This window comes from Cannabis sativa, chromosome 7 (assembly GCF_029168945.1).
Source record: "Cannabis sativa cultivar Pink pepper isolate KNU-18-1 chromosome 7, ASM2916894v1, whole genome shotgun sequence".
Classification (NCBI taxonomy): domain Eukaryota; kingdom Viridiplantae; phylum Streptophyta; class Magnoliopsida; order Rosales; family Cannabaceae; genus Cannabis; species Cannabis sativa.
The window spans coordinates 13,251,314-13,275,634 of record NC_083607.1 but is presented as its reverse complement, the minus strand read 5'-3'; the positions used below and the strand labels follow the sequence as shown (position 1 = coordinate 13,275,634).

At 31.3% G+C, this 24,321-nt stretch overlaps 4 protein-coding genes and 1 non-coding gene across 5 annotated transcripts; 3 read left to right on the top strand and 2 right to left on the bottom strand.

Annotated features, from left to right (window-relative positions):
- The first annotated feature begins 171 nt into the window (after window positions 1-171).
- Window positions 172-843, top strand: LOC133029328 (uncharacterized). Its single transcript, XM_061101846.1, has 2 exons — window positions 172-430; window positions 526-843. Exons 1-2 carry the CDS (start codon window positions 338-340, stop codon window positions 826-828), a joined length of 396 nt encoding a protein of 131 aa, XP_060957829.1. The 5' UTR covers window positions 172-337; the 3' UTR covers window positions 829-843.
- Window positions 844-1,363: 520 nt separating this feature from the next.
- Window positions 1,364-2,126, top strand: LOC133029327 (uncharacterized). The gene is made up of 2 exons (XM_061101845.1): window positions 1,364-1,686; window positions 1,787-2,126. The coding sequence occupies exons 1-2, from the start codon at window positions 1,391-1,393 to the stop codon at window positions 1,980-1,982; spliced, it is 492 nt and encodes a 163-aa protein (XP_060957828.1). The 5' UTR covers window positions 1,364-1,390; the 3' UTR covers window positions 1,983-2,126.
- A 533-nt stretch (window positions 2,127-2,659) lies between these two features.
- LOC133029175 (uncharacterized) lies at window positions 2,660-3,127 on the bottom strand. Its single transcript, XM_061101668.1, has 2 exons — window positions 2,993-3,127; window positions 2,660-2,899 (listed from the first exon to the last, which is right to left on the bottom strand). The coding sequence occupies exons 1-2, from the start codon at window positions 3,125-3,127 to the stop codon at window positions 2,660-2,662; spliced, it is 375 nt and encodes a 124-aa protein (XP_060957651.1).
- Window positions 3,128-3,375: 248 nt separating this feature from the next.
- Window positions 3,376-4,544, bottom strand: LOC133029174 (uncharacterized). The gene is made up of 2 exons (XM_061101667.1): window positions 4,031-4,544; window positions 3,376-3,914 (listed from the first exon to the last, which is right to left on the bottom strand). Exons 1-2 carry the CDS (start codon window positions 4,542-4,544, stop codon window positions 3,376-3,378), a joined length of 1,053 nt encoding a protein of 350 aa, XP_060957650.1.
- A 17,453-nt stretch (window positions 4,545-21,997) lies between these two features.
- On the top strand, window positions 21,998-22,104 carry LOC115698370 (small nucleolar RNA R71). The gene has a single exon (XR_004008122.2). It is a non-coding gene; the product is annotated as a small nucleolar RNA R71 (small nucleolar RNA).
- The last annotated feature ends 2,217 nt before the right edge of the window (window positions 22,105-24,321 follow it).

Sequence of the window (24,321 nt, the reverse complement as noted above, 5' to 3'; positions counted from 1 at the left end):
GATTATGTTGTTCGCAATTTATTGTTGGTCTTCTTATTTTACTTGTTGTTTTTATTTTGTTTTTAAGTTGTTATGTAGTTTTTTTTTAGTTGTTGAAGTCTTTCACAAAAAATAACTTCACTTTTTTTTCCATTTTCTTTTTCCTTTATTTTCTGTATCAAGAATTTTGTTGATTTCAATGACGGCCCTACTCAAATAGATGTTGAGGCTACTGTTCAGTCCGGTGTAAAAGCAGTTGAGATTATGGTAATTTTGCTTTTGTGTTGTTTTTTGGTTGTGTAAAGGTTGTTATTTTTTAACCATGCTCTAATTCCTTTTTAATACCATATATAAACAGATGTCTTCAGATGGAATTGGTGGTGATCCTTGTAAACAGATTTCAGTTTCTGAAAATGTTGAGGTTACGGATCGTCGTCTTGTTTGTTTTGAGGTATATTTTTTTTTTTGGTTGTTTTTTAGTTTCTTCATACTTTTTGTGTTTAACACTGTCTATTTTCTTTCATTTTTGTGGAAAAAATATATTAGATGGGTGCAACAGGTCTCAATGTTGATTCTAACATTGAACTTGAAGATGACCCAATTCCCGTTGAAGAAACTCCTCTTGTTGACAAGAGGAAATCTAAGAAACCCATAGCGCTGACGTCTCCGTTTATGGAGTATGACTCTTCCATTTCTAGTTCTAAAGATGGTTCTGGTTATGGAGTTGTTAAGTATGTGGCTGGGTTGTGTCCTCTCGATGATAAGATTGGTGAAGATGTAGAACATAAAGACGAGATTGATTTTGACTTGTGGCTTGGTGAAGGACGTCGACCGAAGAAAGATCCGTAAGTGTTTATTTTCAGCATTTTTGTTGTGTTTTTGTATTTTTTGTTTTTTACTTTACTATTTATCTTTCATTTTTTTTTTGTTAAAATGTTAGGCATGACAAGGAGAAGGTTTACTTGAAGGGTAAGGATAAGATTGTTCCCCCTTTTCGTTTTGGCGTGGAAGATGTTGCAACCAAGATGTGGTTCCACAAGCTTGCATATCCTAGCCAATGTTTGACTAATTCTGTAAGTTAAATTATTTTTTCTTTTGATTTTTTTCAAAAATTTCAGTCTATAGTTTTATTCAGGTTGTTTGTTGGTTGTTTTTTAGTTGTTGAAATATAATTCATTTTATGATTTTCAAACATTTCTCATTTTTTATTGTTTAGCATCTGGACATCATTTTTTACTATCTACGTAAAAAAGGAAAGTATGCAAAGGAGCCAAAGGTTAAGTTCACAACCACCGATTGCTTATTCTTCAAAACCATTCATGCTTTGTATGAAAAATTTATTGCACAGAAAAAAAATCTTTCTTTGATAAGCGCTTGACATGCCATTGCTGATTATATAAGAGGTAGAAAAATGTTATGTGGTTCCCCTTGGCATTTGTGCGATCATGTTTTCTTTATCATCCATATGGAGACTGAATCACATTGGATTCTTGGTCGATTGAATATTGAGGAAAGGCGTATGTACATGTACAACTCCTTGTCGACTGCTATGAAAGATAGTGCTGCTATCAAAGCTTGTCAGCCATTTGCGGTGTTGTTGCCCCACTTTTTTGCTTTGTTTGATGAGTTCAAAAAGGAAAACAAACCGGTTTGTTTAGACCCTTTCGAAGTTGTTAAGGTTGATGGTTTGCCTCAACAAACCTCGAAGTAAGTTGTTTTTATTTTTTATTTTCAAATGTTTTTAAAATTTGTAATGTTATTTTCCTTTTTTAAGTTTTTCTGCTGTTGTTTTTTGGTTGTTTTGCAGTGACTGTGGTTGTTTCGTTGTATCGTTCGCCGAATACTTTATTGATATGAAACCGATTCCTCCCATATTTGATGTTGAGAAACACCGTGATAGGCTTGCTGTGTTGTTCTATAAGTATGCTCGCATGAAAGAAGTGGAATTTATTGATAGTGAAGATGAGGCTCCTCCAAAGGGTCCAAAGAAGAATTTGTCTTAGTTATCTATTGGTTGTTGTTGGAAATACTACTTTTTTTTATGTAGCTTTTGTTTTTTCTATTACCAGATTATGTTCATAATCATAGACAAGTTGTTGTTTCTATCATGTTTTTTTCTTAATTGGAATTGGTTTTTAATTTGTTCATATTTTTGGATTTTTAATCTTTATATTTACTCTTAGTCATGACAGCATACTATTAACAACCTTATTACAACCATCTGACAAACAACTAAATTGCATTTGTAATCACTTTATGTAGTTTATTTTTCCTTCTTATTAATTTCAACCTTCTTCCACTCATTTAATTATTTAACTATAATATTTGATGTTCTTTTGTATATTAATGATAATAATACCAATTCCCTATTATCAATATCTCTCCACATAAAAAATCACAATAAAAAAATGTATGTAACAACCAATCGTAATATGCAGTATGTGTTTTCTAAATGTTTTAATATAGTTGTTTTTTGGTTGATGTGTAGTTGTTTCCACTTCTATGCTGTAATTCTTCTGCAGGTCTTTTTGTTATGTCCCTTTTGTCCACACTTGCCACACTTGTTTTGTTTCTTTGTTTCCCAAGCTGCCATTCTTCTTTTCCTCGGCCTTCCGTACTTGATTCTCTCCTTTGGAGGCAACACTATGATTTCTTCAAAAATTCGGAAGTTCCCATTCTCTTACGTTTCCAATGGGTATACTGTTTCTTCATATGTTTGCAGCCATGCTTTTGATGTGTAGTATTGTGCACAGTAGTTGTATGTGTTTATGTTCAAGTCCTTCATGACGGCGACTGCATGGTTACATGGCATTTCATCTTTTTGAAATCTATTGCATGTGCACGTCTTCTCCTTCAAGTTTACTATTCTTGTTCTGTCTTCATCTATCACCTCAAACAGGTTCTGGTTTGCTGGTTTCACCTGCATGTTTTAAACCAACTTTAAAACAACCAAAAAACTATGCAAAAACAACTGTTTTTATTTTACTTTATGCGAACGATAATCTGAACTTACTGTTAGTCGCAATGACTGTACATAGTTCCCTATGAGTTTTTTCTCAGATGATGGTGTCAGCCTTGTTGTGCATTTTTGTGCCTCCTTTCTATTATTGTATGTCCACTCTTGCATTTGTTCCCTCAAGCACTCCATTAATGTTGTCACTGGTGTTTCCCTTCTTTGCTAAATTTGCCGAGTTCAGTGCCTCAGCTATGTTTGATGTCATGGTAGAGTACCTATAATTTGGACAGTTTCTGTCATAGTTCTACTTTTGAAAAAAAACTCAAACGCAACGCAAAAACAACGCAAATACAACGCTCTAAATAGGTGAACATATCATTAATTTTATCCTTCTTATTAGTTTTCACCTGTTGTTTTACGAATGATACCTTGACCATTTTTCATGGCCAATTTTCTCCGGAGTACGGTCTTATGCGCTTATCCAAGTTGTCTAGCTCCCTCATATGGAATTCAAACTCCATTTCGTGTAAGCTTTTGCGGTACGCAAAGAATGGCACTCTGAAATGCTTTGCATTTTTCTTGAATTTTGTTTTGAGGTTCGACAAGAGGTGGAAGATGCAGTAGCCATGTGTTATTTCGGGGAACACTTTCCTAGTTGCTTTGATGATGCTTTCATGTACGTTCGATATTAGGCATTGACATTCTCGAACCCCGAATGCTTCTTTTATTTTTTTTAAGAACCACTCCCACGATTTATCGTTCTCAGAATCAACTATGCAGTATGCTAGTGGAAAAATTTTCGATTCTGCATCTTGTGTGTTGGCAGTGAGCAACGTGCCTCCATACGCGGCCTTTAGGAATGTACCGTCTACCACGATGATTGGTTTGCAGTTTGGCCAACCTTTTATAGCAGCATTCAATGCAACAAATGCATATTTGAAACTGTCATCATCATCTTTCTCTATGTCTATTAATGTTCCTGAATTTTAATCAAACAGGATTTTGTCAAACAACATGTACTCAACGAAATAACAACGCAAAAACAACTGTTTTTTCACAAATATTTTCAAAGTAAAATTTTTAAATTTTTTTTACCTGGATTTGTTTTCTGTAGCATGTACAGGTATCTTGGCAAGAGATTGTACGACTCTTTAGCATTTCCATTGAGCTGGGTTTGTGCTCGCTCTTTACTACGCCATGCTTTCATGTAATTCATCTTTATTCCGTATTTGTCTTTCATTTCTGTCTTTATGTACAGGCTGCACTTTGTTTTCGTGTTCAAGAATTTTGGTTTTACAAAATCTGCTATCAACTTTGATGTAGCTTGTCGTTGATCTCCAAATCTTATTGTAACTGCACATGTGTGTTCTTCTTCGTAGCTCCTTATTATGAATGTTTCTGTGTTTCCATTTTTTGTAGCCTTTAAACTCCATTTGCAGTTTGTGTCCAAACACACTATGTTGTATTCTTTTGTGCAAGATTTCACTACTTTGTATTGAAATGTCTTCTTGATTGCAAAGTAGCATAGTGTACTTATCAATGTTTCTTTGTCCTTGTAAATTTGCCCCTTCTCTATTGTTTCATGTCGTTTTTCATTGATGATCATCATTTACGTGTTTGTCCACTTCCTCTTCTTCTTCTGGTTGTTTTCTAGTTGCTGTACCATTTCTGCAGCCACAAGCTTTGCATAGTCGGTGAAGTCGAAATCTTCATCTACTGCTGTAGTTTTTTCTCTGTTGTTTTCTGGTTGTTGTATGGTTGATTCTGATGACACTGTTACTGTTTCTAGGAAAAATGTATCAACTTCACCAGATCCCATCGTCTGCGCAGATAGTTGTTCCTTGGAAGTTGTTGCCGTGTTGTTTCCAGGTTGCTGCAAGTCTTCCTGTGCTGCGTTGTTCTCATACGATTCCATGATCATATTGTTCCACACCATTGTTTGGTTAGGTGGTGCCGTGTTACTGGTTTTGTTCACACACAATGGGTACCTTGTGAAATCAACCTCCTTCGTTAATAGCTTTATGTAGAACCACAGACTTTTGTCATCCTTGATTTGTAGTGGTTGGCCTCCTTCCTTCAGTTGATATTTCAGTTGTAGTTGTGTTGATTCATGGTTGCATTGGAGTTCTTCCATTATTATTCTCATTAGTTCCTCAAAAGTGCACTTGGTCGAAATTAATTCTCCACTTGATTCATAATCAACATAGTTTTTGTTGTCATCCCAATGCCCATTGCTCTGCACCAATATTTGTAATGGTTCGTTTCTGAAATAATGTAAATTATTTACTTGGTTCGATTTTGTAGTTGCAAACAACTATTTTAATCTGTCAAAACAACCAATAAACAACTCTTTCCAGCAATAACTTATGCATCTAACACTTTCAGCTGGCCGACTATTTATATAGCTTAAATCAACTATCAAACAACTATTTTAAAAGCAATCAGTAATTAATAACAATAGATTCATATTTTCTAGTTTGTAGATCCCAAACAACTATTATTCCACTGTAAAACAACTTGTAAACAACAGTTTTCAGAATAAAACACTGTAGCAATTATTTATATGCGTTAATGTTTATTTTCATGCAAACCGTTGTTGTTTTTTTCTCAGCTTCATCAATATTTCATTATTATTTCAATTTAATCCGGTTTTCATCAATTAATATCAAATTACTATTCATCTACACTAAAAGATGTTTTCACGTTCCTGAAAAAATTTGTTTACCTTCAATTCTCCTTCTGATTCAATCATGGGTGAGTTTCTTTGATTTTCAGCTCTCCTTCTACTCGGTTCTTCTCCTCTGATCGCGATTTCTTTGTTCAATGATTGTTGTTTTTGAGTTTTTTTGTACATCAATGGAGGTTTCCTGGTTTTTTTTTTTCCTTTTCGTTTTTGATTTTGGATTTTCGGGATTCAGCTTGTTTCCTAGGAGTTCTACATTTTTTTAGATTTTGATTTTGCTGGTTTTGGAAGAAAGATGGTTGAGATTGGGTTGTTGGGGTTGGATCGCTGGGTCACGAAGAAGGGTGCGGCTGGGTCACGAAGAAGATGGTGTTCCGTTTTGCTTGGCCGGCATTTTTGTAATTAACAACTTTATAGTTTCTATTTTTGTTTATTTCCTTTTTTAGGGTCATAAATGTAAATTTATTACATTTTAAGTTTATAATAGAAAAAATCTCTTTTTTTTTTCCTTTGTGTAAATTTTCTTTTTACTAATTTATATGAAAAACAAAAATCGACACAGATAGAGCTTTTATAGGGTTCTCTAGCGGACACCTGGCTGGGTATCTCTCTAGACACATGTGCTTGCTATCTCTCTTTCTCACAGAGATTAGGTAGATTACATCACAAGTTTTCCCTGTCTTTTAAAAGGACATCTTTTTTGTTGTTGGTTTTCGAATACATATCTTGAAAAGTTGTTATATATACATAGAGGGGGCAGCCACACATGCGATACTTTGTTAAAGCACTTGAGATTTTTGTGGGACATGGCAAACACATGACAGGTTCACTACTACATGGTCGGCAATCACGTATTATTGATTCTTCTTCTTATTCACTGATTTAGTTATTACATTAGAAATTTGAGAGATACCCTATATTATTCTCATTTTTGACCTTTTCTTTTGATTTTCTCCAAATAAATGCATGTATACACTAAGCTCGATCACATACAAGTATGGTATGGGTAAATATTATTTTAGATCTTATGTTTTATAAAAATTACTAATTAAACTCTCTGTTTTGTTAAATAACTAAATGAACCATGTATTTTCTAAAATGATATTAATAGGATCCTAAACTGATTTTTCACCAAAATGAAATTTAATAATAATTAGATCTAAAAGTATTATGATAAAAATGTTTATATTTTCTGTATTTGTTCGTGTTAAAAGTTATCTTCAAGTTATTATATTAAAAAAATTGTCAAAATTTAAGTTCAGGGTTTTATTTTACCATTTTGGAAAATACAGGGTCCATTTTATTATTTAACAAAACAGAAAATACAATTGGTAACTTTTGCAAAATGGTATTTACCCTACAAGTATTCTAATTAATACAAAGGTTGTCTCTGAAAAAAATTCATGGCGCAACATTATTGAACAACATTTACATATATATATCTATTGTGAAATTTTGCAGAATGCAATTATGAATCTAGAATTAATAGTAAGAAAATAATAATCAGGGTAACAAAATGTCATCAATTTATATGTCTCCAAAAAAGAAAATCAAATAGCAGCTTTACATGAAGATTTTACAGATAAGCTCATTAATTTACTATCTATTGCTACCGTTAATTTGTGTGTATATATATCAATATTTATATCACACAATTATTAATTTGATCATCTATTTACGACTATTATTTGGCTATACGTACATACAGACAGAAGGATATAATGGGTCAGACCTTGGACGGTACCAAGGATATTGACAAGAGATAAACGGTGTCGTACGTGAAAAAAAAAATGAGAGAATTGGGAGTCTACAAATTTTAGACACAAACTAGCTATGTCTATTATTACACTCATCTCCATGTGCCTCTCTCTCTCTCTAAATTTCATCTCGTAAGTTAAATTCAACGAAATTTGAGCAACAATACAAAATATACTTTTGATATATATATAATAATGGTAATAATAATGTACAGATAACATTTTTAATTCTTGGTTAGGGAGTCCAGCAATGCTGCATAATGGTAAAAAAAAATGGTTGCACATGTTATGCTTTGTGGTGGGAAGACACACTTGACTGTTGTGCTCCACCAATGTGTGGATTATATGTTATTAGACTCATCACATTTCTGCTTGATCAGTGAGAAAGTACAGGATTCTTTTTAATTTCTTTTTTAACAATATACATAATTAACAAATTATTTACGAAACTAACGTTGCACACAAATACTTACGTTATCTTTTATCAACGTAAATGCTGCTGTTTATATACACAAATATAAATTAGGGTTAATTTCACAAATGCATAAAAATAACAAAAATATGGTTTCACGGAATTTTAAATATTTTTACGATTTTTCTGATTTTATTTACATAAAATACGGTCTTTTGATGTTGAAATTTTGTTCATTTGTTGTTAATTTTTTGTTATATGTATATTATTTTTTGTAGTTTTTTTATTGTTATTCTGATGTAATTTTCATATTACTTTTATGTTGTTTTCTTGTTAATTTTATGTTGTTTTCGTGTTATTTTTTGAAAAACCGTAAAAATGTAAAAAAAACATTCTTTGAACGTAAAAATATAAATATTTTATAGAAAAAATGGTGCCTTATCTAATTATTCCTATTAATTACGTGTATACATATTCAATTATCCTCAGGGGCGGAGCCACATACACCCCTATAGGGGCTGTGGCCCCCCCTCAATTTTTAAAAACTTTACACTACTAAACATATATATATATAATCATATTTAAAAATATATTAATACATAATTTGTTACGTATGAAAGTACTAAAAAATTGGTATTTACTTATTTAAATATAATTTTATTATTAAGAAAATATATACAGTTTTATTTTATATATTAATGTAGTAAATTATTATATTACTATTTTATTAGACTTAATTAATTTATTTTAATTTAAAAATATATTTAGTAAGTTATTTAATAAATAAGAGTAAAATTAACTAATTATATTATTTCTAAAATCAATATGAGTATTTTTTTCTTAAGAAATTACATATCATTATTAATTTTGGTAATATTAAATTAAACTACGTCGAATTTTAGCATAACACTCGTATTTTATTTTTTATTTAATGATTTGATTCATTTTTTTTTTAAAAAAAAAATTATTGTATAATTGACACACATCCTTAAAAAGTATTAAATTCATCGAAAATTAAATTTATTGTATATTACACTGTCTGATATTGGCCCCCCCAACACTTTAATTCTGACTCCGCCCCTGATTATCCTCCATACATATTATATTAATCTTACACGTGTAATTATACACTCTTTATACTTTGGCTTTTTTTTTTTAACTTTCTTCTTTCTTTTATTCACTCTCCGTCTTAATACCATTTTTTTGAAAAAAAAAAATTCTAATTTCAATAGCTATTTTAGCTCAAAAAATATATCATCACAACTTACTTTTTATAATGATCAACCTTTATTCAAGAATACATTTAGGATATGTGACTACTCAGAGGTTATAATTAATACAGTTACATTAAAAAAAAAATTAAAATACCAAAAGATATCAATGCAACAATACTAACAATAAACAATCTTTAATACTATCACAATAGAATTATTTTAGAATAAATATAATGTTTATAAATGTATTATAATTTGAAACAAAATTATTAATTTTACATAGATAAATTTACAAAATATATGTATATATTTTATTACGATGTAATTATTCTTATATAGAGATATACTTTGTTAATACGGAACTTAAAAAATGTATAACTAATTACAATTTAGAGGTTATTTTTATTTATAACTGGTCCAAATTAAGACTTGATTTTTTTTATAACAAGTTATTCTTAAATAGAGAAGCTACTGTATATATCATTTTATCATTGAAAAAAAAAATAATAAAAACATCCTTTTAGTTCCTTTTGTATTTAGTTAACCAAAGAGATTTTTTTTTTGGCTTAAAATTCAAAGAATAACTAAAGAGGAATTTTTATAAATATGGGAATTAAGGGTATGGTTTACTTTTTTATGGCATAAATAAATAACACTATAGGATTATGAGTTTTTTAATTTTTTGACATTTATATGGGTTTTTTATGCCATATTTCTGTAAAAAAAAAATAGAAATCTCATATTTGTAAAACAACAATAAGTTTTACCGGAAAAGTCGCCGACACTGGAAAAGTCGCCGGAAAAATCACGGTCACCGGAAAATTCATCGGAAAAGTCGCCAGAAAGTCAACGGAAAAGTCAACGTCGCCGGAAAAGTCAACGTTGCTGGAAATGTCACCAAAGTAAATGTCTCAGATATAACTAAAAATATAACCGGTTATATGAATAAAAATTAATAACTCAAACCAGTTATAATTGAAGTATAACCGGTTATGTAACATAATAAATAAATACAAATAATATAAAATAAATCAATCCATTTTTAATTAAAATATAACCGGTTCCAAAACAGAATTATAATGAATAAAAATAAATAACACAAAATAACGGAAATCGGTTATAACTAAAATAAATCTGGTTATATAACATAATGAATACAAACAAGTAACACGCAATAACTCAAACCGATTACAATTAAAAATAAAAAAGAAATCAGTTCCTAAAACACTGAAATGTAAATTAAAAACAAAACTAGTTCCACAATAAAATAGTTCATAATACATAATACCTCATAAAACCGGTTATAATTTTTTTAAAAAAAAAAATGTGGGGATCAAATGTCTCGGATATAATAAAAATAGAACCGGTTCTATAACATAATGAATAAAAATAAATAACACACAATAACTCAAACCGGTTATAATTAAAACATAACCGATTTTTTTATATTATATTTTTAGTTAACATGTTATATTTATTATGATTATGATATATACAAATATATAATAAAAATTTAAGATTATTAAAATTTTAAAATAATAAAAAAAATGGGTTAATATATTATAGGCGACGGTTTAAAATCATGCCCTATACTATAGGCGACAGTTTTAGGGTTTGGGACACGGTTTTAAACTATCACTTATAGTATAGGGCACTGTTTTAAACCGTTGCCTATACCATGTTATAGGTGACAGTTTTAAACCGTCGAGAATTTTACATTAGTGACTGACGAGAATACTTTAGACGACTGTTTAAAATTGTCGGAAAAAACTATTTTTGTAGTAGTGATTGTATCTTAATTGGTGAACAAGTCATATGTATGCTGATACAACATAAGTGTTGGGTTTTATACCCTAAATAAAACTCATTTCAATACAATCAGATTTACTTATTAATATAGATCAGAAATAACATTTAATGTTGCATGGTTCACATGATTTATTTCATGATTATATGTACATAATGTATAAATTCATCTGAAACTCTTTTCACATACCTGATCCTGTTTATTATGTTGTCAACACATTGGAAAGTAAACATGACTATGTGAATAAAGTTTCCTAGATTTATCAGACACAGGGTTTTAATGATATGATAATCTACAACAGAGTTTACTTGCATTTGGAGAAATGCTATGTTCTTTCCAGAGCATTGGTTAAAGTTAAGCTTAGGTTGGATGCATGGAGTATGCATCGGAAGGGACCGATATTGAACTTTGACTTAGATTTATTAAACTTACCATAATATCTATTCAAGTCAATATCGCCTAGTTGATCCTAGATCAAATGATCTTAATCCTGTTATGATTAGGCTCAATCTCAAGAGGCTATTCGTGTTCTTTGATTTGTTAGTTAAGCCTACTTTTGGGTCAGGGTGATACGTACATTTTGGGAACACGGTAGTGCAATTGAGTGGGAGCGCTAACAGAAACATGGAATCTATAGCTTCTATCTGGAGAATAGTAAGTAAAGGATGATCTCCTTCGAGCTTGACCAAACAAAAATAAATGGTGGAGATCTCATTTCACATAAGCTGAAATATCATTTATACGGGGTTAAGTGTTTTAAGGATTAAATACATTGTAGGGTGTAACGGTAATCTAATCCCTTTACAGTGTAGATTATTCATATAGAGGATCATTGATCAAATTAGGATTATAACAATGGATAACTAATGATGTGTCTATATGGTGGAACATATAGAGCATTCTATATACTGAGAGTGCAATTCTAAGTTCTATGTGTGGATTCAACGAAAAATTAATAAGTCAGTGAATTTAGGTTATAAATTCTTAATCTGCTTATTGGAAGCTCGGTTATATAGACCCATGGTCCCCGCACTAGTTGAGATAATATTGCTTGTAAGACTCATGTAATTGGTTTTGATTAATCAATTATAATTCTCAAATTAGACTATGTCTATTTGTGAATTTTTCACTAAGTAAGGGCGAAATTGTAAAGAAAGAGTTTTAGGGGCATATTTGTTAATTATGATACTTTGTATGGTTCAATTAATAAATATGATAAATGACAATATTATTTAATAATTATTTATAGTTATTAAATAGTTAAAATTGTTGAATTAGAAAATTGGCGTTTTTGAGAAAATCAGATGCAGAAGAGATAAAACTGCAAAATTACAAAAAGTGAGGCCCAAATCCATACTGTATAGGGCCGGCCACTTTTGTAGAGTTTTCCCTCTGATATTTTCATTATTTTAATGCCAAATAATTCAAACCTAACCCTAGTGGAATGCTATAAATAGATAGTGAAGGCTTCAGGAAAAACACACTTAAATTTTCTACTTTTTCATTCAGAAAAAACTGAGCCTCTCTCTCTCCCTATCTTTGGCCGACCACTCCCTCTCTCTCTTCTTCCTAAAGATTTCAAAATTCTTAGTGTTAGAGTAGTTCCCACACACAGCAAGTGATACCTCAATCATAGTGAGGAAGATCGTGAAGAAAGACTTTCAGCAAGAAGGAGTTTCAGCACTAAAGAATCAGAGAAAGAGATCCAGGTTCAGATATTGATAATACTCTGCTACAGAAAGGAATCAAGGGCTAGATATCTGAACGTAAGGATTCATATTATTCCGCTGCACCCAATGTAAGGTTTCCTAAACTTTATATGTGTTTATTTCATCGTTTTAGAAAGTTCATATTTAGGGTGTTAATCAACATACTTGTGAGTAGATCTAAGATCCTGGTAAAATAATTTCCAACAACTCGCCTCATAGCCATGGTAATTGATTTGCTTGCAAGAAATTTGGACTTTAAAACGATTGTTTGATGTTTTGGATGGTAACATGTTGTATTGAGTCTTATATGATGATTGATTGATGTTTGTGAATTTTTGTGAAAAATAATTGAATATCTGTTTCTGGAATTATTTTTATTGGATGGTATGGAAAAAATTAAGCAAGTTACTTTTTTACAGAACTCAATTTCGATTTAATTTGAATTAGTTATGATTTTTTGAAGTTTCGAAAAAATCGGGTTGTGTCGCTGCACCACGTGCGCGCGCGGAGAGGCAGCTAACAGCCCCCCTGCACCGAGAAACCACGCCCATGCAGCCCCTTGCGCGCCCATGGACAGTATGCTAGAGCTCGCAATTTTTTTCGTTTTTCTTCGTTTTTTCATGCTTTTTCATGGAATTAACTTCCGATTTTTTGTGTAGTTCTGTATTTATACATTTACTATTCCTAATTCAATTCTAATTATCATAATTAAATTAATTAATATTTTTTAAATTTAATTCATGATATTAGTGTAATTTGAATTTGAAAAATCGTAAATATCTATCTTTTTTTTTTTTGGTTAATTATCGATCTTATTTTTAAATTAGATTATATCTTATCTTATTTTTGAATTTAAAGTCAGATATTAAATTTTTTAAATTAATTTTTTTTAAAATAATTTGACCTTATTTAAATTTAAAATAAGATAACTATAATCATGTAATTTTAAATAGATGTAAGATATTTGCTAACTTTTAAATTTTGTTATTTTATTTATTTAAATTACATTTAAAATCTGAAAAAGATATTTATTTATCTTTTTTAATTTTTTATTTAATTTTTATTTATAAAATAACATTAAATTTTTAAAAGTAGTTAGAAAATTTTGAAATGATATTTAGGTTGGTTGAAACCTAATTTTTCAAAATTGTAGGTTTAATTTTAAATATTTTTTTATTAATTTCAAAAATATTTAAATTTTATTTTATTTTATTATTTTTTCGAAAATAAATTTTTTTTAATTAATTTTTCGAAATTATTTATTTAAAATTAAATAAATCCTACATCCAACTATCTAGCTAACCTTGTTGCAGGAGTATGTGTTTTAGCTTGTTTGTAAGTTTTTAAAACCTATTATTGCTTGATTGCAAATAGGCATGATTAACTTGTTAACAGATCCAATGATCTGATTTTAACTCATGGCTCCCTTGGTCAAGTAAATAATTTGTAACAGGTATATTTACAATCTTCTTTCATCTGTGTATGACCTAGCAACATGATAGGATCCATCCAAATTGTGTGCCTGTGTGAGCCTATATGTTTAATTTTGTTATAGATGCATATAGGTTGTTGTTGCTAAATAAAATATCATAGTTCTTGATAGATTTTATTTAGGCCCATTTAGTTTTGGGCCTATTCAATTAATAACAGTTGTTCATTTTAAGGTTAAATTCCTCTCTTTTGGGCCTTGTGTGAGAGTTGGGAGCCATAGTAGTGGGTACGACATACTGAACCCAGCACCCCCTCACATGAACTACCCCAATTGTGAAGGCTCATTTGCCTGATTTGAATAACTGTACTAGGTTAATTAAACTAGTTTAACCTAATAAAATTGATTAGCAACATAATTAATTTCATTTATTTTGAAATTAATTTAAGAAAACCATAGTTTAAAGAATTTTTTATTCTAAGCTAAACTATATATATTTTCTTGTATTTAATTAAATATAGAATTATAACCATCTAGATTCTTTCTGAAGCTTAATTTAAATTATTCATTAAATATTTCTATTTAAGTTGAAAATTAGTTATCACAAACTAATCAACTTAAATCTGAATATCTTTTGAATTTCAAATTTCAAAATTAAGTTGAGGAATTTTAGGAATTGGCTATTAAGATTCTTTAGATATTTTTTAAGTTGATATATTTTCGAATATTAACTTAAAATGGAATATTTTCAAATTAAGTGGTTACAACTTAATTTTTGATATTTAATTAAATTTAAATTTGAAAAATATTTAAGTTCTAGATTTTTTCTAATACAACTTAAATTAGATATTTTTTTTTAAAAATTTTGTGGAAAAGATACTTAGTCAAATAAGATATTTTCTAGATAGTTATTTCTAGACTACTTATTATTTCTAATATTAAAATAGGAAAATATTATACGTTGTGAAATTAATTATTTAAATAATTAATTTTGGTACAGTTTATTTTAAGTATATTTTTTCCTAGTATTAAACTAGAGATTAATAATTAAGCCTTCTCTACACTTAATTATTTATTTCTTGAATTTAATACATTTAATTAAATTGAAAATTAAAAATCTAAGTTGATTTTCATCATGATACTTAAATATTTCTTTTTCATGACACTTAATTAAACAGAAAATTATTTTTAGTTGAAATTTATTTTTCAACTAAATTTAAATAATTTTCGAAATATATTTTTTCTTTATTTTATTAATCAAATTTCGAAATTGCATTTCTTAAATGCTGGAATTTCGAATTTTATTTGAAAAATAGATTAAAGTTGTAAATTATTTATTTTAATTTTGGACCAACTTAAATCAATGATTTTTTCATTTATTGATTAATTTAAAATAAATTGAATTAAAGTATATTATTAGAAATTTAATTAATTAGTCAAAGGAAAATCTAGATAGGTGATATTTTTGTTTGAAGTATTTTTCTAGTGTATTTAATTAAATAGAAAATTAATTTTTAAGTTGATTTTCATCATCATACTTAAATATTTGAAATTTTTCTTATATGTATTTAATTAAATAGGAAAATTATATTTTTTGTTATAAATTAATTTTATTAATTAATTTTGGGCCAACATTAAATTAGAATAATTTTCCAGGATTTATTTTTTTATTTTAACATGCATTTTCGAAAATTGTATCCTTGAATACTTTAATTTTTCGAAATGCAATATATATTTATAGAAAATTAAATTTGAGCTGTAAATTAATTTTAATTAATTTTGTAACAACTTAAATTGAATATTTTTCTAAATATTTATTGAAAATTATTACTAAAATGGAAGAAATTCATGTTATTTTCATATCCATCTAAGTAAAATTTATAAATATTAAATTAAAATTTATATTTAGAATTTTTCATTCTAAATTGGAAATTTTAATTAAATAAATATATATTTAAAATAAATAGATTAAATATTGAGAATCAAAGAAAATACAACTCTCTTTAAATAATGAGCTTTATTATTAAGATATTCGATCTCCATTGTTGGTTTTACATCGCGTTTATTTTAGTGAGTAATCCTCCCTAATGGAGGAACGTTCATTAGCAATTTCACACCGTTTAATCTCGAAAGATAAGTAGTTTGTAAGTGTTTTATATGGTATGGATCACCCTAATGGTGGCGACCATATTTGACTTGCAAATTATGAAACAATGGTGGAAGCTCATAAGATAGAATTGCCTTGACTCTCGCCTAAACGGGACAACACTGAATTCCAATCTTGATCGAATAAAGGTTGCTAGAATGTTTAACATTTTAGATAAGCTGACAACTCTATTCAATGGATGGTAGCTTTGACTCTCGCCTAAACGGGACACTGATATCAGTTTGTTGAAAACCTTGGAAATTATTTAGGATTGTATGTTTTAGTATTTTCACTTGTCATTCCTACTTGCTATATGTTTAATAATTTCTGAATTGTGTATGAATTTATATTGAACCATGTTATTTTCTGTTATTAAGTTGTAGTTTAATTTCGAATCTTCATTGTTGGTCTAACTTGGTTTGTTTATCTAATGAGATAAATCTCTAGTGGATTTTCACCATTAGACATACATAATAGTGTTAGATCTCGAAAGATAAATACTGTATATGCGACATCTAGCTGTTCATCAATTGATGACACCTTAGACTAGAATTTTTACGATATGAAACAAGAAGATTATATATAAATAAGATTACTTTGACTTTTGCTAATCGAAGCATCGTTGGATTCTTATTTAAACAACAAAATTATCCTAATTCCTCTTAGCTTATTCATTTCGAATTGGCTCAATAACATATCATTGGATGAATGGTCTATAAATCATTTAATGTCATTCTATTTTCTCTTAAGAAATTAAATGACATATGATTATAACCCGAAAATTCTATTACACAATGATATAAATCCTCAATCTTAGAAATCTCCTACTTGTATGGGCAAAACTGACTTAGAATTAAATTAGTAGTGGTGGTCCAAGATAGAATTACTCATTATATTTGGTATAAATTTAAGTCTTTGACTTTAATTTTAGATTCCAAACAGAAATTTTCTTATATTTCTAATTCCAGGATGCAATACAGTTACACCTTCACAAGGGTTTAATATCCATCTTTTATTAATGGATTCAAACTGTATGGAATATGAGTTAGGCATTCTGTGACCAGGATCCACTTATACTATTCTAAGAATTCTTTGATGTAACTAAACCTAAGTCATCAAAAGATACTACCACATTTTTTTTTAATCTATGGCATTTGTATCTTGATCATAGTGGATTTGACAAGATCAATCTCTGGAAAGAGTTAATATGCCTATATCCACTGAAAGTAGTTCATCTCATTCGCAGATGGATGTACATTCAGGGGTGGATATGAGTTTTTTGTTGTATTCTTAAAACGATAACTCTAGATTATACCTTTTAGCAAGAAATTTGAAATGTTTGAAAAATTTCATTAATTTCTAGCAATGGTTAAAACCATTAAGGTAAGTGGTTAAAGATCTTGCGAACTGATAGGGGTGGAGAAATAGTTAGTAGATATGCAATTCAAAGATCATTAAATTTGATTTTTGAATTATATTTAAACTTACCTCCCCAGAAATTTCGAGTTGCATGTTGATGATTAGTTACTAGTCGTTGCCTAATTCCTTCTATGGTAATACAATTTTAGAATTATGTAATGGTTGTATACTTAATGTAAATCATTACTAGATTCATGGATGACCTAATCAAAATCTTAAGAAAAGCTAGAACTGTTAACCATGGTTTGTTAGCTATTCTAAGTGATTAGGGGTGGTGTTGCTATATTTTTAAACACTACGCAAGTATACGCAATCAAGTAGTAAATCTCACACAGGTGAGGTCGATCCCACAGGGAATTGGATTAAGTACCACTAAATTATACTTATGATTCTATTCGGTAAATCAAAAGCAATTATGAATTAAAAGCAGTAAAATATGAAAGAAATTCAGAAAACTTAATAACACACTTTAAAGTTGAGCAAGATGAGGCAATAGGGAGGAGAATCCTGTTGTTGTTTACCCAAATTGTTAATGATTAATTACTATCCTATTCTTGGAGTGAATGACAGATTATGAAATAACCTAGCTCCTTTCAGATCTTCTAGATTCTAAATCACATGTTATCTAATTAATTCCTTAATTAAACTAACATGAAATCAGCATTAAGTAATAATCTACTCGTCACATAAGTCATGTAAATACTTTCGTTTCACATAGAACATCGATTATCTTAATTTTAGCATTCTCAATTCTCACTTTTCAGATTTTGAATTGAGATCATAGAGCATGCACAAGGTGATCAATCTTAAACATGAAATTAAACACAAATTAAGATAATTTCACACACAAGAATTGAGGAATGGTAATTAAACATTAACTAGGCAAAACATTAAACAACAATCATCATCCTCCCTAAATGGGAAATTTAGTTCAGAAACAAATCCATAACCATTCCTATAGCAATATTCAACATAAATAAATTAAAGAGGAATAAAGAAAAGAACTGTTGGTGGATGAATTCTGGATCTTCACTTGAATCTCTATGCTCTTCCTGCCGCTCTCGAGTTTGTGTTTTAGGGTTCCAAATCGCTCTCCCTGACTTCCAATCGCAGTTTTCTATTTATAATTGAAATTTAGGGTTCGATGGACGAAAATGCCCCTGGTCCGTACGGGATCTCGCCGCGGCCAAGCTTCCTCTCGCCGCGGCGAGAATGTGCCAAATTTAGGCTCTCTCTGTATCTCGTAACTCGCCGCGGTGAGCCTCTTCATCGTCGCGGCGACTGAAGCCTTCTGAATTCTCGAGATCTAGCCGCGGCCAAGTTGTGTTTAGCCGCGGCCAGATATGCACAATTGCTCAAAAATTGAGTTTTCTTCGGCTCAGCACGTCTTTTAACGAATTTCTGCACCCGAGATCTCTTTTATTCCAAAGAACCTGAAAACATAGAAAACAAGCGTAATTCCGTCCCAACACAGCTAAGAATGCACATAAATTGGATCCAAAACATAGGCTAAAAATAGCCTAACAAACTCCCCCAAACTGACTCTTTACTCGTCCCCGAGTAAACTAAGACTAAACTAAAAAAAACTGACAATGATAGCTGAACTTTCCAACAATTTAATTGTTACCACCACCTGCACAACTTCGATCCATCAATAACCAGAATTTCAACTTGCCAACTCTAAGAACTAAGTTGAATGTGCAGTTTACAAGTAAGTAATTCATACAAACATAAAGCATCGCAATTTCCATCAATATCACAACTGTTCTAACTTTCCAACATCCCACTAACAGATGATCAATAAGTTTGAATGACATACCTCTCTCCACTAATGTTGACAAATTTCTATTTGGAATCAATAGGTCTTTTTCGGTTAGCATCACATGGCTTAGGTACATGGGTAGGTGAGAAGTCATTTAGGCTATACTATACCATAAGCACAATTATACCAAACAAACCTAGACAATTCTTTTGCTTTCTTTCCATATATCCCAAAAACAGAAATAAGAGATTGCAATTTTTTTTATGTGTGTACCTCATAATTTTCTTAATTTTTTTTCAAGAAGACACATTTTTTTTCTTTTTTTTTTAATAGGCACAACACACAATATTCTTATTATTTTTTTTCAATCTCTCATTCCTACACTTTATATTTTTTTTTCACTTACAGCACTTATTCCCCCCCAAACTTGCTTCAAGGCTCATGGCATAATAAAATATGTTCAGGGTGAAAAGAGTTTAGAATAACGAATTCAGCTCAGTTAAGTGGTGAAAAATTTTTAAAACAGGCTAAGGCTCAACTTTGGGTATACTATGGTAAAAAAAATTCATAGGCAGGCTTGAAAGGCTCAATCGTTCCAAATAAAACTTGCCTAAATCACTTTCCAAACAAAAATCATCAAGGATTTCGCTTCAAGAGAGTATGTCAAACAAATTCTATTCCATGTTCACTCAATCATTCCACAAACCAAATAGAACAGAGGTGATATGTGAGAATAGCAAATGTTTTAAATCTACATGAATTACTTCCTAGCACACATCCAATTTAATTCAAAAAGTTACAAGTCAAGCACACAGTTATGTTTTAATCCATTGCACAAGTGAATAACAACAATTCAATCAATATTCAATCAATTTTTCAATTTAGCTATCACACAAGACTAACTAAAAAAAAACGAAAAAAAAAAACTGAACAAAAAAAAAAACTAAAAATTTTAAATCTCTCCCCCCAAACTAAAGATGCACATTGTCCCCAATGTGTTAAAATAAAATTGTGGTTGAGAGAAACTTACCTGAGCCCCATCAGAAGGGATCAAGTCCACCTTTTGCATCCAAAAGAGCCCTCGTACTAAATGAAGAAAATTTACCACCAATAGTGTTGATTTCAGAGTTTTGCACAAGAGTAATCTCACCTTCAGAACTACCACACATCAATCTTTTCCAACGACGCTGAATCGTTCGAAGTCGCTCTTTAGGCTTTGCTTTCTTCTTATCAGTTTTAACAAAAGAACCCTTCACCACCTCAATCTTGCAACATGTAGGAATGTCAGTTGGGGCAAAAACATTAAAATTGACCTCTTCATCTTGCACTCGCAACTTTAACTCCCCCTTCTGAACATCTATTAATGCTCGACCCGTGGCCAAGAATGGTCTTCCCAAAATAATGGGAATAGTTGAATCTTCCTCCATATCAAGAATTAAGAAATCAGCAGGGAAGATAAACTTACCAACCTTCACCAGTACATCTTCAATTATGCCACGAGGATGAGTTAGAGAACGATCCGCTAGTTGTAGAGTCACTGTTGTGGGCTTTGCTTTTCCCAATCCTAGCCTTTTGAAGACAGACAACGGCATTAGATTAATGCTTGCTCCCAGATCACATAGAGCTTTAGTTTCCACCGAACCCCCTATAGAGCATGGAATATTGAAACTACCCGGATCTTTAAGCTTGGGCGGTAGTTTCTTTTGCAAAATGGCGCTACACTCCTCAGTTAATGCCACTGTTTCATAGTCCTCCATTTTTCTCTTCTTAGACAATATCTCCTTCATGAACTTCACATAACGGGGCATTTGTTCCAAGGCTTCAGCAAAAGGAATGTTGATGTGTAGTCTTTTGAAGACCTCTAGAAATTTTGTAAACTGCTTGTCTAGATTGGTCTTTCGGAGTCTCTGAGGATAGGGTATCTTTACATGATGATCAATACTAATCGGTGGAGACTGTTGTGGTGGTGCAGGGCTATCAGTAGTTTTCTTTTCTATTGATGTTGGAGTTGGTGCTGATTGATCTTTAACTTCTTCATTGAATGGTTGTACCACATCAGGCCCATCATAATTCTTTCCACTCCTCAAGGAAATTGCTTTACATTGCTCTTTTCCTTTTGCCTCACTAGTGCTAGGTGAATTTCCTTGAGCTTGGTTTGCCACTTGAGTAGCCAATTGTTTCATTTGAGTTTCTAGAGTTTTAATAGAGGCTTTAGTTTCCATCATGAATTGGAGCAATAAATCAGCTTGGATATTGGAGCCACTAGGTCTTTGTTGTTGGTTTTGTTGGGGCTGATTTCTCTGCTGGTAGAACCCCTGTTGGTTGTGCCCATAATTATTATTTTGGGAGTAGTTCCCAATGGCTTTTGCTTGATCCATTGGCAAATTATCCACATCTGCTTGACACTCTGAAAAGTGATGGTTGCCTCCACATATCTCACAAATAACTTGGGCTTGTTTAGCTTGCCCTGCAATCAGCTTTGTCAAGGCCTCAACTTGAGCTGTCAATTTTGTGATGGCATCAACCTCTAGCACACCAGCTACTTTCTTAGTTTGACTCCTTTCAGTTGGCCACTGCTGATTATTTAGAGCCATCTCCTCCAATAGATCGTAAGCCTCATTAGCACTCTTTCTCATAAAAGCTCCGCCCGCTGCTGCATCTATTAGAGTTCTAGTATTACCAACCAACCCGTTGTAGAAGTTGTGAACCAGCATCCACTTCTCTATACCATGATGGGGACACCTCCTGATCAGATCTTTAAACCTCTCCCAAGCCTCATGGAGAGATTCATTATCTTGTTGGCAGAAATTATTGATTTCTCCTCTTAGCTTTGCAGACTTCGCTGGAGGAAAGAACTTTGACAAGAATTTTGTTGCCAGATCATTCCATGTAGCAATAGAATTCGGTGGCAAAGAATTCAACCAACTCTTGGCTCGTTCTCTGAGCGAAAATGGAAACAACCTCAATCTAATGGCATCGTCGCTAACTCCATTAACTTTAAAAGTTTCACAAAGTTCCATGAAGTTAGAGAGATGCAAATTAGGATCTTCAGAAGGGAGACCACCAAACTGAACTGAAGACTGCACCATTTGAAGGATGGCAGGTTTGATCTCGAAGTTGTTTGCATCCACTGCCGGTGGCCTAATACATGACTGCACTCCCGTCAGAGTAGGGAGAATGTAATCTCTCAAGCTACGGCCATTAGCTTGATCTTCCACAGCGCCTCCATTATTACCATTATTACGCCCATTGTTCCCAACATTATTGTTCACATTGGCAGCCATGATTTCTGATGTTTCAGCAGTTGCTGAAACTCTTTCTTGCCTCTTGTTCTTTCGATTCTTCCTGCAAGTTTTCTCAATTTCAGGATCAACTGGTAATATGACTGATTGTCCTTGACGGCGCATGCACTTAGGATTCCTGAAATAAATCAAGAAAATATTGCAAGAAAAAAGTTAGAAAAATCAGCAAGAGAAAATATACCAAAGTAGAAGTTAGTATAATTTTATGTAATATTAATCTTTAACAATTCCCCGGCAACGGCGCCAAAAACTTGTTGCTATATTTTTAAACACTACGCAAGTATACGCAATCAAGTAGTAAATCTCACACAGGTGAGGTCGATCCCACAGGGAATTGGATTAAGTACCACTAAATTATACTTATGATTCTATTCGGTAAATCAAAAGCAATTATGAATTAAAAGCAGTAAAATATGAAAGAAATTCAGAAAACTTAATAACACACTTTAAAGTTGAGCACGATGAGGCAATAGGGAGGAGAATCCTGTTGTTGTTTACCCAAATTGTTAATGATTAATTACTATCCTATTCTTGGAGTGAATGACAGATTATGAAATAACCTAGCTCCTTTCAGATCTTCTAGATTCTAAATCACATGTTATCTAATTAATTCCTTAATTAAACTAACATGAAATCAGCATTAAGTAATAATCTACTCGTCACATAAGTCATGTAAATACTTTCGTTTCACATAGAACATCGATTATCTTAATTTTAGCATTCTCAATTCTCACTTTTCAGATTTTGAATTGAGATCATAGAGCATGCACAAGGTGATCAATCTTAAACATGAAATTAAACACAAATTAAGATAATTTCACACACAAGAATTGAGGAATGGTAATTAAACATTAACTAGGCAAAACATTAAACAACAATCATCATCCTCCCTAAATGGGAAATTTAGTTCAGAAACAAATCCATAACCATTCCTATAGCAATATTCAACATAAATAAATTAAAGAGGAATAAAGAAAAGAACTGTTGGTGGATGAATTCTGGATCTTCACTTGAATCTCTATGCTCTTCCTGCCGCTCTCAGCTGTGTTTTAGGGTTCCAAATCGCTCTCCCTGACTTCCAATCGCAGTTTTCTATTTATAATTGAAATTTAGGGTTCGATGGACGAAAATGCCCCTGGTCCGTACGGGATCTCGCCGCGGCCAAGCTTCCTCTCGCCGCGGCGAGAATGTGCCAAATTTAGGCTCTCTCTGTATCTCGTAACTCGCCGCGGCGAGCCTCTTCATCGCCGCGGCGACTGAAGCCTTCTGAATTCTCGAGATCTAGCCGCGGCCAAGTTGTGTTTAGCCGCGGCCAGATATGCACAATTGCTCAAAAATTGAGTTTTCTTCGGCTCAGCACGTCTTTTAACGAATTTCTGCACCCGAGATCTCTTTTATTCCAAAGAACCTGAAAACATAGAAAACAAGCGTAATTCCGTCCCAACACAGCTAAGAATGCACATAAATTGGATCCAAAACATAGGCTAAAAATAGCCTAACAGGTGGACCATCCCATAGTCAATTGATAAGAAAGTGTTTGTTCAAACAAATACTACTTTTCTAAGAGAACTACTAAGTCTGAAAATAAAGTAGCAAATAAAGGAGATATAATTCTTGATTCCAAAAGTGTTCTATCATCTTATTTGACATATGATGATCCCACTGCCTATGTTGTCTTGTCACAACCAAAGAGGTTAATACCATTTAGTTTTCTTAGACATAATTCACGGTACCTTGTCGTAGTAG

Coding starts and splice junctions, on each gene's coding strand:
- LOC133029328 (XM_061101846.1), top strand. CDS start 338: ATGTCTTCAGATGGAATTGGTGGTGATCCTTGTAAACAGATTTCAGTT. Junction 431..525: donor GTCGTCTTGTTTGTTTTGAG/GTATATTTTTTT, acceptor AAAATATATTAG/ATGGGTGCAACAGGTCTCAA.
- LOC133029327 (XM_061101845.1), top strand. CDS start 1,391: ATGTTATGTGGTTCCCCTTGGCATTTGTGCGATCATGTTTTCTTTATC. Junction 1,687..1,786: donor TTGCCTCAACAAACCTCGAA/GTAAGTTGTTTT, acceptor GTTGTTTTGCAG/TGACTGTGGTTGTTTCGTTG.
- LOC133029175 (XM_061101668.1), bottom strand. CDS start 3,127: ATGGAGTGCTTGAGGGAACAAATGCAAGAGTGGACATACAATAATAGA. Junction 2,900..2,992: donor TACAGTCATTGCGACTAACA/GTAAGTTCAGAT, acceptor TAAAACATGCAG/GTGAAACCAGCAAACCAGAA.
- LOC133029174 (XM_061101667.1), bottom strand. CDS start 4,544: ATGATGATCATCAATGAAAAACGACATGAAACAATAGAGAAGGGGCAA. Junction 3,915..4,030: donor GCTACAGAAAACAAATCCAG/GTAAAAAAAATT, acceptor ATTAAAATTCAG/GAACATTAATAGACATAGAG.